This window comes from Vigna unguiculata, chromosome 3 (genome assembly GCF_004118075.2).
Source record: "Vigna unguiculata cultivar IT97K-499-35 chromosome 3, ASM411807v1, whole genome shotgun sequence".
Taxonomy (NCBI): Eukaryota; Viridiplantae; Streptophyta; class Magnoliopsida; order Fabales; family Fabaceae; genus Vigna; species Vigna unguiculata.
The window spans coordinates 6,918,571-6,938,895 of NC_040281.1; the positions used below are offsets into that span (position 1 = coordinate 6,918,571).

Consider the following 20,325-nt stretch of genomic DNA (forward strand, 5'->3'; position numbering starts at 1 on the left):
AGATCAAACGTAGGACGAGATTAGGGGCAGAACCAACTTAAGACCAACTTAGTGCATTAAAAGGGACTACGAAAGAGCTTGAGTTTCGATCTGTACTTACGAGGAAGCGGTTCGATTCACTTTGAGGGGAAACAGATTTTGCCCTAGCAGAGCTCCTGCTTTTCTTAGAGTTCAGAGCGTTTAAGGGAGGGGAAGCTTTCTGAAAAGGAAAAACTGAAGAATGAGGAGAATGGAGAGGGTGGCTGGTAGGGTAGGGTGTCCTAAACCCTAAACCCTAAACATAGAAAAAGGACCTTTCAAATAAGAACAAAATAAAATAAACAGGAAATGAAAAATAGAGAGGAAAGAAAAAAATATTGTGAGAAAATAAAAGGAAAAAAAAAAAGAGCGGTTCACGGAAACGAGGGCAAAAGTGAAAGCCGCTCGAGGGTCTCAGAAAGAGAGTGTCTGTGTAAGTGAGGTGCTTGTTGCGTTCTTTGACAGCGCCCTAAGCGGTTAATTGTTCGGAACGAAAACGAAACCCTATTCAATTTGGAAGCGCAGAAGCAGAGTGCGTACTCAGAGGAAGCAGAGAAGAGAAGAGAAAGATGAGTATATGGAACTACGTTGTCACAGCTCACAAACCCACCAACGTCACTCACTCCTGCGTCGGCAATTTCACCAGTCCTCAAGACCTCAACCTCATTATCGCGTATTCATCTATTCCCTTTCTTTTTCTCTTAGGGTTTTTTCTTCTTCTCCTTTTCACTTCGTTTTTTCATCAGGAAATGCACGCGCATCGAGATTCACCTGCTCTCTCCTCAGGGCTTACAGGTTCTTTCGCTCTTCCCTTCACACGCTACTTGTTTCAATCATTTTATTTCAATATGCGTTGTTTTGTGTTTTTGTTCTCTTCATTTTTGGATGCATATGTAACTGAATCGATAAATGTGAAACCGAAACCGAAACCTATCTTTGCAGCCTATACTGGACGTGCCGATATATGGAAGAATTGCTACGCTTGAACTCTTCCGCCCTCATGTGAGAATTCTAGAAGCATCCGTGTTTCTTGAGTTATCGTCTGATGTTTTAGTTTTATTTTATCCTTCCGTAATTTGTTTTTTGCTTGTTTTGGTCTCAATCAGGGTGAAGCACAGGATTATCTCTTCATCGCAACTGAAAGATACAAATTTTGTGTTCTTCAATGGGATTCTGAGACTGCTGAGCTTGTTACCCGGTATGTGTGAGGAAGCAGCAATTTTTTTCTTCTGGAGTGGACTTACTCATGCTCAGAATTGTTTTCGGATAGATTGAAATCAACTTTATTTTTAATCTTAACCAATAATTACGATGTTTAGGGGCATATAATTAGTCTGCTGGGGTGCTAACAATCTGAATGTGAATTTTGTGATGCAACAATCCTATTGATCAGAATAGGAAACTTATATGCAATGCCTCAAATAGAGTTTTGTAACTTTGTATTCTCTCCTTGTTAATAGATTAATTACTTCATTAGTAATGCTTTTACTGCTAAGCTTTCTGGTGTTGTTGGATGAAGAAATGGGAAGAAAACTGCGTTTCTGGCATGTATTCTATATATTCTTGCACATAACATAGCATGCCATCACCTCCATGACCAGAAAATCCAGATTGATATGTTTTGTACAGCTTTCCTTATTAAGAAGGATATTAGTATCCGTTAGAACTTGTGAAGAGAAATTTTAGTTTAGTAAATTGCATACACTTGACCTCCTAGAATGAGCCTCGTGCATTAGGCTGCCTCTTTTACTTTCTTGAGTGGGATTATTTTCTATACCTATGTGCTCTTGAGTAGTGTCCTAAATGTACAAGCTCAAAATTTCTGAGAAAAATTATTGGGATGTTTTTCACACTTGATCACCCAGACTGAGTCTCTTGCATCGTTCGGCCTCTTTTACTTTCTTCTGGGCGGGGTTATTGGCTGATAACTTGGTGGTCTTGAGTGGTATCTTAAGAATACAAGCAGGGATTTTCTGTGAAAAATGAAGGTTGGAATGTTTTCCTCGTCCTGATCTTTCCTTATCTTAATTGAATAGGTCTTGTCTGGGTCATTTGAGACCCAAACAGGACTCTGGAGGTGGAGTTATGCTGGGGGTTGTAAGTCAAAATAAGAATGGGCCCCAGATTCTTAACTTAAATGTGTGCCACTTAAATATGGAAGAGTATGTTCATGTAGGGCAAGGGAGGAAACCCTCCTATAAATTGAAAACAAATGAAAGAGTGAGCCAAAATAGCTCATAGAATCAGCAAGACTTTCAATTTCTGTACGTTATATTAAAAATTGGAAGTTCTAGCAGGGGCCATAATGGTTGTGTTGTTCATCAGTTTAATTCTCAATTTTACTGTCATCCAGGGCAATGGGGGATGTTTCTGATCGGATAGGACGTCCCACTGATAACGGTCAGGTATTTATATTATTTTATTGCTATTTACCAATAAAGCTTGGTAGTTATTGTATTCTTTAACTTTTGATATTTGTAACAACATTAATGATAAGTCTAGGATCAGATGAAAGTTGTTCAGTGCATTTCAGCTGTTATCCATTTTCTTTCTGCAGATTGGCATTATTGATCCTGATTGTAGGTTGATTGGACTTCACTTGTATGATGGTTTGTTCAAAGTACGTAACTTCTCATCCAATATCCTGTAAAATTTTAGATTCTAATGACAATATGCTTTGGTTTACTGTGTCGTGTTAGAGAGTTTGAATGATTCACTGTTCATTGATATTCCAGGTTATTCCCTTTGATAATAAAGGTCAGCTCAAGGAAGCATTTAATATAAGGTAATTCTTTTTATTCTCTTGGTGGTCTACGCATGCATTCTATTTATAATTTGATCTTTGCAGGTATGCATTAATGTAGTACTAGTAGCCAAGTCCATGACGTTGGGTAATGATTACCAGTCATCACTGTCTGAAGAAGGAACTGTGAACCAATGTCTTGGATATTGTTGGTGTCTTTACATAAGATTGAAAGTGGTTTCTGAATCTCATGCATCAAGGATTTGGGTCAATAGTGAACTTAGATATAGCTTTCTTTGAAAAAAAAACGTAGGGAAGTATGAATATACTTTGTTGATTTAATGTATATGTTTAATTGATGAGATGATCTTAAAAAATTGAACTTTTACCTGGTTAGGCAATCGATGTACCTCATTTCCCTTGGGTCTCAAATATCTTTGCTTTAAAGAAATTATGATTTAGGTAGATAATGCCTTTTTTTATTAATAATGAGGCTTCATATGCGTATTGAGGGATCTATAGAAACTTGGGTGCCTATGTACCACATCAAGTAGTATGGTATGCTCGACAATTTAAGTGTTCGGTTCACCCCATTAATAGCTAGTTTTTTAAGGGTGGGTTTCCCAAGTGCTTGGGTACTCTTTATGGATACAGTTGGAAGTTCTACATTGACTAGTGATAAGGTCAATTTATAATATATAAGTGGATGCATATCTCACCTTACAAGTAGGTTTTGTAGGGTTTGAGTTAGGCTTAAAGTCAACTTTTTAACAAATACAAAGTTATGTTAAAAAGAGAACATAATTGAATTGAGAATAGAAGATTTAGAAAAGGGTGCTTGAGAGACTTTGCTCTTAATAGAGATTCTATACACAGGTGTGCGTGCGTGTATCAAGGGTCTGAATCAGAAGTACATATCAATAGGTTAAGTTTTGTTTGGATTGAAGGATGGATTTTGAGAGAGTGGAAAAGAAGAGAAAGAGAGTAGGAGGTGAGGGTACATATGCTTCAGCTTAGTTAAGATATGAATTGATTACATTAGTTAGGGAAATATGATATGATTTGATTACCTCATAGGGAAATATCTACGCTAATTTTTCTCATTATTAATTATAGATTTTGTTCCTATTAGTGTATCACATCTTCATTATAAATAAGAGTTTTCATGTGTGTACACGCTTCTTACAAATTATAAGCAGTCCTTATCCAAATAATCTTATCTTGATGGTTGCATCTAAATCTTCTAGATTTCTTGTTTGAACTTTAAAATTTAAAATAAAAACACATATAGTTGACATTTTTTAAATTGAAAGTATTTTATAATATTTCATGTAATTTCTACCCGGAGTTTTTCTTCTTCCCCATTTTTTTTCTTTTCAATTATGATTTTATTTGTTTTCAGGCTTGAGGAGCTTCAAGTTTTGGATATCAAATTTCTTTATGGTTGTTCAAAGCCAACCATCGTGGTTCTTTACCAGGTTTCTAATTCTATTCTTTCCGTGAGAATTACTGGCAACGCACTTTCTATCACATGTTTGAATACTCTCTTTACTATTGGTTGAAATATATTGGAATTCACAGATTTTTGTTGGTCTCTCTTAGTTAATGAATTATTTTATTTTGTAGTTTTCAATAAGTTTTAACAAATAATTAATTGTGTTAGAAACAATATGTTAGAGGGTGTGTTGCGAGCATTCCTCTTCTACCTAATGTTTTGGGGTTATTAGTTGATTAGTTACATTGAATAGATTGAGTCTGAGGTGTTATCATGTTTTGCTTCTTTCTTTCCTATGCTCTCTTATTGTAGTCTTTGGGTCCACGCTGAATGCATTTTAGGAATCTAGAGCTTTATCTAAGGATGCTAAATTTCTGTGGCTGGTTTTAGTGTAAGCTGTCCTTCGGCATGTTTAGTTAGACCAGGATGCTTACACCTTTAAGGTGTCTTTTGCCCCAAAATTTGTTAAGGGAGGAAATTATGTGCGTTTCACACTTTTTTACTGTTGTAGACTTGCCTACGTTTGGTCGAAAGATTGCTCATACAGTCAACATGGAATCATTATAGTACTTACCATGTTCTGTTTTTTTAAAAGGGACTTTCAATAACCAATTTAACATACACTGAAGAATAAAATAATTCTTACGGGCAGGTTCTGTATGTAAGTGACACAGAATCGTGATTGTCACATTGATATGTATTAGAATTGTTGACACAGGTATAAGACAATTTAACGACTGCCAAAGAGAGTTTGGTATTGATTTCATAGTTCTACTGTTGTTATCTCAGTTTGAGTGGGCATACTCATTCTTGCATGCCTTCCGAATTCAGAGTTTTTATGGTTCTATCATCTATGAAAATGTATGATGCGTTTTTTTTTTTGCATGTCCTTTATGCAGTTTATTTGGTTGGAAACATATCTGTCTTTTGATTATGATGGCTTTAATATTATATTTTAATCTATGACAGGATAATAAAGATGCTCGTCATGTTAAAACATATGAGGTTGCGCTGAAGGATAAAGATTTTGTTGAAGGTCCATGGTCCCAGAACAATCTTGATAATGGGGCTGATTTATTGATACCAGTTCCCCCACCACTTTGTGGCGTGCTTATTATTGGAGAAGAAACCATAGTATACTGCAGTGCTAATGCTTTCAAGGCTATCCCAATCAGACCTGTATGTTAAACAATAGTTTTTGTTTCTTCCATTTAAATCATCCATTGTGGTTTTTTGGATTTTCATGATATTTATCCAATACATGTTTTTTGAATTCCCTTCAATCTTATGTGCTTTTCAGTCAATTACAAAAGCCTACGGAAGAGTTGATCCTGATGGTTCTAGATATTTACTTGGTGATCATACGGGGTTGCTTAGCCTACTTGTAATAACCCATGAGAAAGAAAAGTATGTGATCTCTCATTCTCGTTTTCATGCTGGCTTAACACATGTTTTACTGTCTTGGGTATCAGCATGTTCATTGAATAAACAATCTGTATTTATGTTAATCCTATTGTTTTATCATTTACATTTTGTTTTGTAGGGTTACCGGACTCAAAATTGAGCCCCTCGGGGAGACTTCCATTGCATCTACAATATCATACCTTGATAATGCATTCGTCTACATTGGTTCAAGTTATGGAGACTCACAGGTGGCCTAATGAACTAGAATAATACTTTATATTTTTTGGTTTTATGAGTTTATAGCATGTTATTTCCAAATTTATGTCTTCCCAAGTACTTGTTTTGAACGAGTATGCAGGCTGACTAGTTCCATTATTTTTATCTGATATAATTTGTATCTTATGTTGGGTTGATTGCCTATTAATTGTATCCAGATTTGAGAGTTTATGACTCTAGATGTACTACTTGTTTAAATATGGCTTAGAAGAGAGTGTTGCCTTGTTTATCTGGTAAATGGCAAGGTTGTGTTAGTTTAAGTAAACCCCAAACCCAATTTAATACTATACATTAGAAATGTTTGCAATTCCAAATTCCATAAAAAGAGAAAAATGTAATATTATTAGTAATTAGTAAGAACATATACTCTGTAGGTTAAGTTTTTTTTTTTTTTTTTTTTCCAAATTATAGTTTCTTCTAATACTTTTACTCTGTAGTATAAGATGGCAAGGGAGGGAAAGAACAGATCTGTTTAAGGAAGCATTTGCTATATTATTGTAATTAGTGAGAACACATGTGGGAGTTGGTCACCCAACTCAAGCTTTTTTCAAGTGATATTTTCTTTTCTTCTAATCTTTTTACTTGGTAATATTAAGGGAGTGGAAAAAAGGATCTGTATTATGATGCAATTTTAATACATTGTTTTCTCTATTCATGTTGCTTTGATGACTTTGAATTGTATTATGGCCTATCTACGCTTAATACTTTTGCTTACATATTCAGACATAACATTGACAATTTCTAATGGTAAATTGCACAGCTTATAAAACTAAATCTGCAGCCTGATGCAAAAGGTTCTTATGTGGAAGTACTGGAAAGGTATGTCAATTTAGGGCCTATTGTTGACTTCTGTGTGGTAGACCTTGAGAGGCAGGGCCAAGGTCAGGTTGTAACTTGCTCTGGAGCCTACAAGGATGGTTCTCTTCGCGTTGTTCGTAATGGGATTGGAATTAATGAACAGGTCAGCTCACCTTCCCCCCACCCTAGTATGGAACATTTGCACCTAGGACGAAAAGGAAAGAGAAAATAAAGTTTTACATCAATGGCACATGGCTTATATAATATTAATTTTTTCATGCATTTATTTGATCAGGCATCAGTAGAGCTTCAAGGTATCAAAGGAATGTGGTCACTAAGATCCTCAACAGATGATCCTTTTGATACTTTTCTGGTTGTGAGTTTTATTAGTGAAACAAGAATCTTAGCTATGAATCTTGAGGATGAGCTGGAAGAAACTGAGATTGAGGGATTCTGTTCTCAAGTGCAGACATTATTTTGCCACGATGCTGTTCACAATCAACTTGTTCAAGTAGGTTCTTACCTTATTTTATTACCATTTTGGTTTTCTTCTCTTGATTTAATTCCTACATCTATCTGATGGCATTTACAAAAAGTGAATGTTAAGAAAGCTATTCATACCTACAGGATTGTTTTGGCATATTGATATAGATTTACCATCAAATTTTACTATTAGGCTCTTTTTTTTTTTCAGGATTGCATTCCTTAAATTTTCAAACTGTTTCACAACCTAGTGATTACTAATACATATTTACCCTTTTTGGTATAATAATAAAACCTTTTTATTGGTTTTCTATGATAATTGTTGAGATTTTTAATCTTCTGCGTATCTAAATAAATTACCTGGAATTTTATGCGAATGGGTTAATTTTCTTGAAGCTTCTCGGGCTAGGTTTTGCATACTCTGCAGTTAATTTGAATAATCTTCATAAATTAATGCTCTTCTGTTGTATTCTTCCATGCCATTTTTACTTCATTTTATTTTGTTTTGTGTCAATTACCTCCCATTATCTGATAAACCATCATAACAGGTCACTTCGAATTCTGTCAGACTGGTCAATTCCACGACTAGAGAGCTCCGCAATGAATGGTTTGCACCATCAGGCTATTCAGTAAATGTTGCTACAGCAAATGCTACCCAGGTTTGATTATAGGAAAAATTTGCTCTTTATGATTAGAGGCAGATCAGGAAGAGGGAAGTGGATGAACCATGATCAGCTCTTTATGATTAATTTTAATGAGTTGAGCCCATGTTCTATTCACTGCTAGTACTATTTGGGTGAAAATATTATGTTTAGAAAGCTATAGGATTACTGAAGGAATGCTAAAAATGCTACCTTTGGTAAATTCTTAAAATTAAAGAGTGGAAGGAAGACATAAAAGAATTAAGCGTTAACTATCTGGCATTGGTTGTTTAAAAATGTTGTGTTGACTTATTGTCTTCTGTGAGCATGGAAAATTTCCTGAAGGTTTTCAGCTAATGTTTGTTAGGCGTGAAGGCTCTGTAGCTTCTTAATTCCTGCTTCCAGTTTTTCATTTACTTAGAGAACTGTCTTTGATTCTCCTAGGATTGATTTGGTGATGAGTGAAGCTCCAATATTAAATATCTATATGAATATGAATTTGTTTTATACTGATAACTTTGTCTCCGTTTTCTGTTTTTATATTTTAGTTCTGATGTTATGATATTTAGTCTGCCCTATGTTTTGTTTATTAACATTAAACAAGTAACAGTGGAATGTCAGAGGTAAAAAAAGTTAATCATCAAGTGGCAATACAATTTTTACGTATTTGAATTTCTCGAAAGTTGAACAAGACCCTTTCCAAAGGGTAGAGAATTTTAGATTCTTATACCCGAAAAAGCCACAGAATACATTCTACCCAATAATGTAATCTGTGCCAATTTATGATTAGGATAAGTTTTATATCTGTGATTGTTCAGCCAAGCATAATTTGGGTTAACTGGTATAGAAATACTAGTATTAATTTTGTCCAGAAGTATCATATTTTTGCTGCTGGCAAAATAAAATGCGCTTGGGTACAAAATATGATATCTAGGTCTCTATTAGTTGTTTTGGTATGGCATCCTATCAAGTTCTACGAAGGTTACCTTTTAAGAGAATTTCCTTCAATCTACACTATAATGCGCATTTTCATTGTTTGATTTTGTTACGACTATACACGCTGAATTTGCAGTCAAATTGGTGACTATCATTACACCTTGATACAGGTTTTGTTGGCCACTGGAGGAGGGCATTTGGTTTACCTTGAAATTGGAGATGGAATATTGCAAGAAATAAAACATGCCCAACTGGAGTATGAAATTTCATGTCTAGACATAAATCCTATTGGTGAAAACCCCAATCATAGTCATCTTGCAGCTGTTGGAATGTGGACAGACATAAGTGTTAGAGTTTTTTCTCTTCCGGATCTGAATCTCGTCACAAAGGAACAGCTGGGAGGGGAGATCATACCTCGTTCTGTTCTTCTTTGTGCCTTTGAAGGGGTAGGCTTTCCTTGTGCTATTTTTTCATGTGCTTTTATAGCTTTTTTATTCTATCATTCTGCTTTGTCCTTTTTGTTTCTGAAATACCATGAAATTCTCATCTCTTTTAAGTTCAATCTTTGGAGTAGAGATTTTGGATTTTACATGTAACCATTGTGAGGGAGATACTAGATCATTCTCATGTTAAATATTTTTGTAATGTGCTTCAAGGATTAATTTAGGAATTGCTAAACTACCAATTTACAAGTTTAATTGCAGTTTCCTTGTTAAAAATATCTTATTAAAGTGTTACTTTTTAAATTTTATCCTCCAGATATCTTACTTGCTATGTGCCCTTGGTGATGGGCATCTCTTAAACTTCATGCTGAACACAAGTACTGGCGAGTTAACAGATAGGAAAAAGGTATCTCTTGGGACACAGCCCATTACACTACGGACGTTCTCGTCCAAGAATACTACCCATGTATTTGCTGCATCTGATCGGCCCACTGTGATCTATAGTAGTAACAAAAAATTACTTTATAGTAATGTAAATCTGAAGGAAGTGAGTCACATGTGTCCTTTCAATTCTGCTGCTTTTCCAGACAGGTATCTTGGTTCTTTAGTTAGTTTGGCTTCCTAAAATTATTGACATATCTGCCTTGTGCTGTTTTTGGATCTTGTATTGTACTTTAATGTAAAGGTGATGGTACTCATTACACTGTTCATAACTTCCAACAGTTTGGCGATTGCAAAAGAAGGTGAGCTTACTATTGGCACCATTGATGACATACAAAAACTACATATTCGCTCTATTCCGCTAGGAGAGCATGCTCGGCGTATCTGCCACCAGGAGCAATCTAGGACTTTTGCCATTTGTAGTTTGAAATACAACCCAACGAGTGGTGAAGACTCTGAAATGCACTTTGTCCGTTTACTGGATGACCAGACTTTCGAGTTCATATCAACTTATTCTCTTGACACATATGAGTATGGTTGCTTTATAATTAGCTGCTCATTCTCAGATGATAATAATGTTTATTACTGTGTTGGAACTGCATATGTATTGCCGGAGGAAAATGAACCAACAAAAGTAAGTTGATAAATTTTTATTTTTTTCAGTATTATTGTAGTAAAAGCTTCTAATACCTGCTTACTTTTCCCATTTTAAAACATGTAGGGAAGAATTCTTGTTTTTACTGTTGAAGACGGAAAGTTACAGCTAATTGCTGAGAAGGAGACAAAAGGAGCTGTTTATTGCTTGAATGCATTTAATGGTAAATTGCTTGCTGCTATTAATCAAAAAATTCAGCTGTACAAGTGGGTGCTACGTGATGATGGAACCCATGAATTGCAGTCTGAATGTGGACATCATGGACACATCCTAGCTCTTTATGTTCAAACTAGAGGAGATTTTATTGTAGTCGGTGATCTGATGAAGTCAATTTCCTTGTTAATTTATAAGGTAAGCTTCTAAATTGTCTTGAAGCTGAAGTTCGTTGTCATAATGCTAACCTTTCCAATCCTGTGTCTTTTTATTTTGTTAAATTTGTGGTGTGACTCAAATTTATATCTGATTTTGTCAAATTTTAAACTGTTGTGCTGCTTCTAGTTTTGGATGAATAACGGATTTGTCTGTACATGTTCTTTTGTAATGATAAATTGTTCTTTGTTGTTAGCATGAAGAAGGTGCTATTGAGGAAAGAGCTCGTGACTACAATGCAAATTGGATGTCGGCTGTTGAAATCCTTGACGATGACATTTACCTTGGTGCAGAAAATAATTTTAATCTGTTCACCGTTCGAAAAAATAGTGAAGGTGCCACTGACGAAGAGCGGGGTCGTCTTGAAGTGGTTGGTGAGTATCACCTTGGAGAATTTATTAATCGGTTCCGGCATGGCTCCCTCGTTATGCGCTTGCCAGATTCTGATGTTGGGCAGATTCCAACAGTTATCTTTGGCACCATTAATGGTGTTATTGGGGTAATTGCTTCTCTTCCGCACGAGCAATATGTATTCTTGGAGAAACTTCAGTCAAATTTGAGAAAGGTAATTAAAGGTGTTGGAGGACTCAGCCATGAGCAATGGAGGTCGTTTAACAATGAGAAGAAAACTGTTGAAGCCAGAAACTTTTTGGATGGAGATTTGATTGAATCATTTCTGGATCTCAACCGCAGTAGGATGGATGAAATTTCCAAGGCAATGGATGTTTCTGTAGAGGAGTTATGCAAAAGAGTGGAAGAGTTGACGAGGTTGCACTGAGTTTGTTATTTTTTTTTCTCTCAATTAGCATCCGTCTTCCTTTTTTATTTTTCAGGGTATGGGGGGCTATAGTATTATATGATATTTTCTATCCCATGCTCACCTTCGTTTGTGTTTTGCAAAACATGAATCACAATTTGTGTATGATATGAATGCCATGTTCTGAGGCATAATGGCGCTTTCTTTTCTAAATTTTGTAAAACATCATCGATTTCTTAATATTTGCTTAGTTATTTATATGTAAGTTCTGTAAAGATAACTAACGAATCACGCACAGAACAAAGTCTAGTCAGACGCCCAATATTTGTATGTATTGTAGCGTTGATCTTTTTCAAGTTTGGTTTGAATAACATAAAATCGTAATGCGAAAGACTTTCTAGACAAAAGTTTGGTCATTTAAAATTGGAGTATAGGGCTGAGAGTTACACGTTTCTGAAGAAAAAGGTATATAATTACATTAATATTTTCAATTTAATTACACAATAATCCTCTCGTTACTTTTCAAGATTTTTCTTTTTTTCTCTCAACTATCTGTAGTGTTTGTGAATTTGAATTGAAAAGATAACTGTTGAACTCTTCTGTAATTGCAGGGATAGAGATGCGTAATTAATGTATTCGTATTTAGACGTGACTTTGAAAGTTACTTGCTGCACATAATGTTTAATATAATGAGAAACTTTCACTTGGACATAATTAACAAATTCATTCGAATTGAATTGTTTTTCAGAAAGAGTATTTGATTTTGTAAAAACCACCACCCATGAACCCCTTGAAAAAAAGATGCTTCGATATTATGTGCATCTAGTCATAGCTTTTGAGCTAAATTTTCAACTCACACAAAAATTGAAACCAAAATCTTCTAACGAGATTGAGCTGTACCCTTATTACAGAATATTACATCTAATTCGAAAATGGCCTTCCGTGTTAAGATGATAGCATTGCTGATATGCTTGGATGTTGACAGAACTTCATAAATAAGGTAGCAGGAGGAGGTGGCTGAACACTAGTAATATCCAAAGCTCCTATCTAGGCCATATTTAAGATTCTCACTAATCCAAGCCACACCAAGATAGTGACCAAATAGAAAATACCACATTCACATATATCAGCAAGGGCTTTGTAGAGGGCTATCTGAATCATGATCATAAAACATGGAATCAGATTTATCCTTAGAACTAATCTGGTTAGTTTTATCAGCGTTTCTCAAATCATCCACAGAATTAGTATCCTTGTTTCTTTTGTATACACCCCTACTCCTATCCAATAGCCCTTTCTTCATCAGGCTTGCAAATTTCTCTCTAATTTGTACGAGGGGATGATTCTGCACAGGTTCTTGACCGTAATAGGCCTCCCTGAGAACAACTGTTTGGGTGTCAATCTTCTTGGAAATATAAAATATACCAGGATGACGTTCAAACGCTTTAGTAAATTTCTGCGGCAGTGACAGGGGTCTACGCAAGTTGCTCACATTCTTGCGCTCAGTTTGCTTATGAAGTGTAAGGTGAAGGAGCTCATGGAACACTCCAACAATCCTTTTCTCAGATACATCAGTGCGGGGATCCAAATGAGAGGCATCGGCATAAGGTGAAGTATAGGGGAGTTTCTGCCACTCTTTCAGCCACTCCATGCATTTTCTTTTCAAACCAAAACCCCTGGTAAAACTAACTGGAAATGCTAACGATCCATTTTTTATGTCTTCTCCCTTTTGCTGCAGAGAACTATTCTTCTGTAACTCTGAGATGGCAAGCTTGTCATCCCAAAATAACAATTTCAACCCAACACGATCATCAGGAAGGCGAACGTATGAGAATCTTTCAGGGTGATTTGGAATAAATGAATATTGGTAATCATATGGTAAACCCAAATCCCATTTTAACTGGTCAATGGTTTGTAGTGGAAGGATCCTATCACTGGTGAGCATAAGTAATTTGCAGAGCCTATCCCTGAGTTCCAATTGACCTTGCTGAAGGATGCTGACTTCCCGGTGGTGAAGCTCCAAGGCTTCAGGACTCAGACTGAACCATGGGACAGGAGAACCTCCACTATCAAGAAAACAGGACTCAACAAATATATTCGGATATCTTCTTATAAAGGTAGAGAGTTTGAGGTCACTGGGAAGACCAAGTTGTCCACGGTAGCGAGAAAGATGGTATATTGGGAGGCAGCATTGGGAAGAAGAATGAATTATAGAGACAAGGATCCCAGTTGCCTTAACATCCCTTTGAGCAGCAACCACAACATCCAATGTCCTATCTTTTACCCATTTCAATTTTATGTTCACCAGACTAAACTTCTGCTGGTATATGTATCCTTGTCGATAACCGTGAACAAAACCAGAATTTCTTGCAATACCAAATACTCGAAGGAACATAATATAAACTGACCATGGACATAAATTGTCTATGGACTTGTAGTTCTCAAGATCCACACTGCGCTCCAAGAAAAGCTACTGCATAAGTAAAACGTGGATTTGAGACAATTTAAACAAATAAAGATTCTCCTACCACTAATAAGACAGTATTGGATAAAAAATCAGACTTGATACTAAAACATGAAATCAATTTCCTAGAACCACAAAAACAAAAACCACATGTTTATGAGCTTTCAGTAATATATATCTTCAAATGACTACAATCAATTGGGAGATCCGTCAAGTGCAAGGTTATCGAGATCATGAGTGAATTCGAACCTAGTTAACTCGCACGTAGTAGGACCACTTCTGCGTAGACTCGTCTGAACTCGATCAAACTCGTGTAAATCGAGTTCAAAGAGCGAGCTCCGTTGGACGCTCGAAAAATGTCTAAAACGACAAAAAAATTGCTTGTTTGTAGGTAACGATGTAGGCAGAACAGACCTGGGTAACAATTCGGATTCTGTGGTTCACTGCTTCTTCCCAATGCATTTGTAAAAGCAATGAGAATGGTCTCAAGGTCCCATGAACCCCTAATTATAATCCCACTCATTCGAAAGATATTCTCAAATAACGAGAATAAACAATTTTACGTGAAAAATAGCCTCTCTGCTCCTTCCCCTCCAAACTCCTCCACTCCATCTAAAACCATCAAAGCCGCAATCAAACATCGAAACCAACCACTTTCCCAAATTCAATTCAATAAACACAGTAATGAAGGAAGAAACTGATCCCGGTGAATTGAGTTAAATCCCTCTCTTATATCTTCCCAATACACTCTAGCTACCGCACCACAAACAATACATTGAAAACCTTTAAACAGAATATGTAAATTGAAATTACAGGAGGCGACAAATTCATCGATACCATTCTTTAACCCATTTAAATGCGGGAGCCTTGGACTTGAGAATGGGGCGTCTTTCGAAGTAGCTGCTACTGTAGTGAATCTCCATCTTCGAACCACCACCGCGCCAAAACTCACTTTGCTTCGCAAATTCTTCGAACCTTTATCGCGATTTAGGGTTTGGTGTTTTCAGGGACGCATTTTCTCTCTAATTGGATCCTTTCTTGCTTTTCCTCTTCACTAAGACGTTCTCGCAGGCTTAAAGAACGAAGACACTGTTTTTATTCATAAAATAAAAATAAGGGGTTTGTACTTTCTACACCATTAAATATAAATTAAAAAAATATCTGTAGAGTGATACTTAATTATTTTAAAATTTGATAAAACTTTTAAGCACGGTTGTTTTTGTTTGTTTTTCTTTTTATTATAAGTATATATTCAAATAAAAAATATTTGAGCTGTAAATTAAAAATATAAGAAATACTAAATATTTTTAATAATGTATTATTATGTTGGTTTTAATCGTGTTAAATTAAGTGTGCTACTAATTTTGTTTTATTTTAAAATAGTTATTTTGTATTGTTTTTTTTTTTCATTATAACGTGATATTGAATCTAATTTGTTTTTCACAAAAACATTCTACTAAACATAATATAAATATATATAATATTAATAAAAAAAATATGTAATAAACCATATACACAAAATATGTAAAAAATAATCCATATGAAAACAAAATCATATATACTCCATCTAATTTTTCTTTAATTCTTTTGTCTTTGAAATCTCATCATCCATCAACAACTTAGATCATTTCATGACTTAGATATACAAATTGACTGTCATCCTAAATATTAAACTATTTAGTTAATTAAAACATAATGAAATATTGCATTACTTGATGGTGGCTTTATCTTTGTTTCTGTCATAATGACTGCTGTAGTATATAATCTTGCTTTTCATTCCAATGATCTAAATGTTTTGTAGCATAGTTACATCATAGGATGAATCCTATTATATACCACCACTACACAGTCATTAATTAAACCGTATTAAATAATTAAACTTACAACTCCAAAATCTATATAATTAATATTACTTACCTCATATATGTGACATCAAAAATAACATTGCTTAAGTTAATGTGATTTTAGTATCCTCTACAACTCCAATTAGATCTTAACATCATACCATAATAATAAGTTAACATAACATAATATATCAGTGAAAAATAAGAAGAACAAAAAACAATTTACACTTACCAACTAGGATTTCAACAACAAAGTAATTTTCATCTATTGTTTATGTTATGTTTTTGAAATTGTACACTTTCATAAACACATTAGCAACTTTTTGTATTCTCAAGTTACACTAAGAAACATTAATTTATAAAGATATTCACATACTTTAGATTGTCCTTAATTCTTAAGGGTTTGGAAACTGTACATGATATAGGTTTGACTTTTTTCAATTTATCCTTCCACAATCTTATGTCTTTCTTCTTAACCATAACCAACATCATATTAGCCTACATGTAAATGACCTATAAATAGTTTATTTGTAATTATATACATGCATCAGTGTGGTTTAATAAGATAATCTCAATATGCGTATTAGATAGAATATTGACTGTGAAGAAACCATAAATAACTTATCTCACACAAAGCTTCAATGTTTTTTGTTTATCATTAATATCTTAATTTTTTTACCAACGACATTCAAAAAAGCTCAAACTACATTACTATAATTTTAGGGACATATAAATAGGGCAACAAAATTGTTAGAAAATGAACCACCCATAGTAAAATGCTTTAATGTAAAATGCACCCAAACATAAGTATGAACAAAGAAACACTACCACATAAAAAAGTAAATAAAAATAAAGCTAAAGCATTAAAACAATCAAATTTAATTATTGAGAATGACAACATCTTTTCTCAAGATGACTTTATTTAAAAAGGTTTAATTACTCGGATGATACCCACACTTTGATAGAGGTGTGTCAATCTGGTACCCACTTTTAAAAAAGTGTCAATTGCATCCCAATTTGTGCTTCAATTAGGTCCCTTTTAGATGGAGATGACTAAAGCCCTTAACAACGTGCCACATGTCAAGTCCCTGGTGAGACACGTGGCAATGCGATGTCACGTGTTAGTGTCATTATCAAATGTTATTGTCTTGATTTCAATTTGTAAAAAAATTAATTTTTTAATAAAAATTAAAAAAATAAAAAAAAATCACAGACTCACATATGACACGCCGTTAACGACATTAATAATTTTTTTTTTCTGAAATAGACCTAATTGAAACACTTTTTCAAACGTTGGGATGCAATTGACACTTTCTTAAAAGCGGGTACCAGATTGACACACCTCTACCAAAGTGAGTCTCATCTAAATAATTAAACTTTTAAAAAACCACCAAAACAAAATCAAAGCTTGTTTGTGATTGTTTTTATCAACGAAATTTAAAAGCAAAAAACTTTGTGCTAAAACAAAAATAACCTTTAATATAAATTTAAGAAACACAAACTATATTATAAACTTATAAAAACACTTTAAAGTCTTATTTAAAAACGCTCTAAAGTCTTACTTTAGTTCTTACTAAAATCCAAAAATAGTCTTTTTCAACTTTGGATAAAAACATCAAACCATAACTATAACAAAATACTTATAAAAGGATAAAACTAAAACAAATAACTTTTCTATAACTAAATACAAATTGTCCAAAATAATGCATACATAAGCTAAGAAATCATATCTAACACATTCAGTATAAAATGCACCCAAATAACACCAAATATTAATAGGCAAACACTATCACATAAAGACAAGAAAAACAATTAAATTTAGTCATTGAAGAAGGCCTTGCTTAAGTTAGACATCCCCACACATGTAAGTGTTTTAGACCAGGCTTTTGTCCAATTCAAAACGGCCTTAGTTAACTATTTAAAATGTAAGTTGTAGTTTCTAGTGTCTCTCCCAAGAGTACTCTGGCATGGTGGAGTGATAGATCATACTCCTTACCATATCCCAAAGAGTATGATTTCGTTTTTCAACCGCACCATTTAGGCTAGGTGAACCCAACATAGTGTATTGTGGGATAATTCCACATTTCTCTAAGTACTTGGCAAAAGGCCCTGGACGTTATTCATCATATCAGTCTAAAAGGATTAGACCTAACATTCTTAATCCTTTTGTTAAGTTGATTCTCAACTTCAGCCTAAAAGGATATGAACACATCCAAAGATTAAGATTTTTTGTGTATAAGAGATAGGTATGCATATATAGAGTAATCATGTATGAATGATACAAAATATTGTCAACCATTCCATTAAGGTGTAGGAAATGGTCCACAAATGTCCATATGTATCAATTCTAAGATGTTTGTAGTTCTATATGCACCTAATCTCGATGTTTTGGTTTGTTTACCTTTACCACATTCAACACAAATATCGAAGTTGGTGAAGTCTATGGAATCCAAGATCTCATTTGACACAAGTCATTGAGCTCTATTTTTAGGGATGTGAGTTAGACGTATGTGCCACAATGCTCTTGAATCAATATCATCAATTTTACGCTTAGTACCACATGATTCCGTATTGAAGGATTTACTGTAGGAAACCACCGTATCGACCATATACAAATTATGATTATCTAAAAGTGAATCGGTTCCAATAATATTTGAATTTAAAAATAATCTCAATTCATTGTTTCCAAATGAACACAAATTACCTAATTTGTCCAAATAGGAAACTGAAACCAAATTATGTCTAAATGACGACACGACACAATTGTCTCTGAAATCCAAATAAAAATCAGTGTACAATAATAATCTAAAATGCCCTATAGCTTCCATCTCCACCGATTTGTTATCTCCAACATATATCCATCTTTTAGAATCGATTGACTTTTGATATCTTATGCAACCTTTCATTGAAACACTAATGTCAGTAGTTGCACCAGGATGTAACCACATAGTGTTTGTAGGTACTGAAGCTAAATTGACCTCATAACATACCAAAGAATGACTCATGTGATTTGAACGATCCTACTTCTCATAGTTTTTCCTTTCTTCAGAGGTACAAAAGTCCTAGGAGAAGTGGATTTCTTAATCCTTAATGCAAGGTCAAGGTCTATGTAGCTAAGAATAATTTTCATGTTCTTTTTCTAGTTCTTAAATAATGATTCATTGAAGACCGAATCTAAATTCATATTAGCAGATATTAAAGTGATCGTAACTATATTTAGAATAAGAGAAATAAAATAATTTAGCTCATATCATAAAAATAGATAATTATAAATATATTCAAACAATGATTTATTCCATATCAAGACACCTAATGCACCACCAATATCAAGTATTCTGAAATTAATATTAATTGATACGGGTATCTTGGTGTAATAATCAAACCTTGATAATAAAGCATATCCAACAACAAACTTATCTTTGGATTGATTTATTATTGACAAACAAAAACCTGTAATTATCACACATTTATGTTAGGATTGAGCGCTTACCACTAAGCCAAAAGCTACTACGAATCTTATTATTGGATTGTGACTTGGCCCACCTGGTCTCCACAGGATGATTGTACAACCCACAACAATCTTCTCCTTAACAATTGTCTACTGAGAATCAAACTCGTGACCTTAGTTTTGATACCAATTATTAGAGTTGAGCGCTTACCACTAGGCCAAAAATTATAGTCCTTAGTCAATATGCAACTCTTTTTACTTAAGAGTGTAATAACTCGAGCGTCACAATTCGATTGTGACCCGACTCACTTGACCTCTATCACAAGACAATTGATTTCACCTCTAAAATAGTTTATCATTACATATGTGTATACAATTCAACCAAATATTAATCTTTTTTTGGATGGATCGATATTGTGTGAATTTGCATAAAGATAACATTTCTCAATAATTATCTACTCAAAAAATATCACTATAACAATTTATTGATTTAATTTGCTCATGAAAAAAATACAAAAAATTGAAAACCATATTTATAATTATTTATTTGCCCCTTCTTCGGTTTTGATTCCGACTTCTGATTAGTTTCAGCAAATGGAAAAATTAATCTCTTGTCAATAAATATTCTTTCCTCTTACTATGCCCATGTCAACTTTCCGGTGGAAAATACATTTGTTTTTTCACTTTACTATATTTCTATTATTCATCACGTTTAATATTCAGAAATAGCGGCACTTATGGTGCTACTACGTCTACATATAGATGCAATCTAAAGCAAATATATACAAATTTTGTATAAGAAAATGTCAACAACAGACAACAATTTGAAAAAACGTATAATAAAACAATCGTAATAAATATCTAAACTGTAGTTAAGAATGGAAAAACATAAAATTCATGATAAATATAAAATATTTTTAACATGGGACGGAACGAAGTACGTCATCTAATTTTGAATAGTCAAGCCGCAAGAATTGTCAAGATATTTAGAAAACAGGTGCTGATGCTACCATTTCAGAATTAAATCAATTTAATTTATTCATCATATTTTATCTGAATTAAGCTAATTTGAAAATACATGAACTCGAATCAAACTAATTTGAAATAATATTA

The 20,325-nt window shown here is 34.0% G+C and overlaps 2 protein-coding genes across 5 annotated transcripts; one reads left to right on the plus strand and one right to left on the minus strand.

Annotated features, from left to right (window-relative positions):
• Nucleotides 1-388: 388 nt before the first annotated feature.
• LOC114177336 (DNA damage-binding protein 1) lies at nt 389-11,719 on the plus strand. Its single transcript, XM_028062633.1, has 19 exons — nt 389-691; nt 765-813; nt 961-1,020; nt 1,125-1,216; nt 2,372-2,423; nt 2,576-2,638; nt 2,754-2,803; nt 4,164-4,239; nt 5,226-5,435; nt 5,557-5,663; nt 5,800-5,908; nt 6,697-6,897; nt 7,030-7,245; nt 7,766-7,876; nt 8,965-9,240; nt 9,554-9,828; nt 9,961-10,312; nt 10,400-10,684; nt 10,899-11,719. Exons 1-19 carry the CDS (start codon nt 588-590, stop codon nt 11,478-11,480), a joined length of 3,270 nt encoding a protein of 1,089 aa, XP_027918434.1. The 5' UTR covers nt 389-587; the 3' UTR covers nt 11,481-11,719.
• A 444-nt stretch (nt 11,720-12,163) lies between these two features.
• Nucleotides 12,164-15,009, minus strand: LOC114178937 (protein WHAT'S THIS FACTOR 9, mitochondrial). Of its 4 annotated transcripts, XM_028065093.1 has the most exons (3): nt 14,758-15,009; nt 14,170-14,532; nt 12,164-13,929 (listed from the first exon to the last, which is right to left on the minus strand). In XM_028065093.1, exon 3 carries the CDS (start codon nt 13,849-13,851, stop codon nt 12,586-12,588), a length of 1,266 nt encoding a protein of 421 aa, XP_027920894.1. In that variant the 5' UTR covers nt 13,852-13,929; nt 14,170-14,532; nt 14,758-15,009; the 3' UTR covers nt 12,164-12,585. The 4 variants fall into 4 exon arrangements, with proteins under 4 accessions (XP_027920894.1, XP_027920891.1, XP_027920893.1 ...); XM_028065090.1 differs by lacking the exon at nt 14,170-14,532; XM_028065092.1 differs by having other exon boundaries at nt 14,335-15,009.
• Between the last annotated feature and the right edge of the window lie 5,316 nt (nt 15,010-20,325).

What these genes read in the sequence shown, in the direction of transcription:
- LOC114177336 (XM_028062633.1), top strand. Translation starts at nt 588, where the DNA reads ATGAGTATATGGAACTACGTTGTCACAGCTCACAAACCCACCAACGTC. An exon ending in TCTCTCCTCAGGGCTTACAG is followed by an intron (nt 814 to 960) that starts GTTCTTTCGCTC and finishes CTATCTTTGCAG; the next exon opens with CCTATACTGGACGTGCCGAT. An exon ending in CCATCGTGGTTCTTTACCAG is followed by an intron (nt 4,240 to 5,225) that starts GTTTCTAATTCT and finishes AATCTATGACAG; the next exon opens with GATAATAAAGATGCTCGTCA.
- LOC114178937 (XM_028065090.1), bottom strand. Translation starts at nt 13,851, where the DNA reads ATGTTCCTTCGAGTATTTGGTATTGCAAGAAATTCTGGTTTTGTTCAC.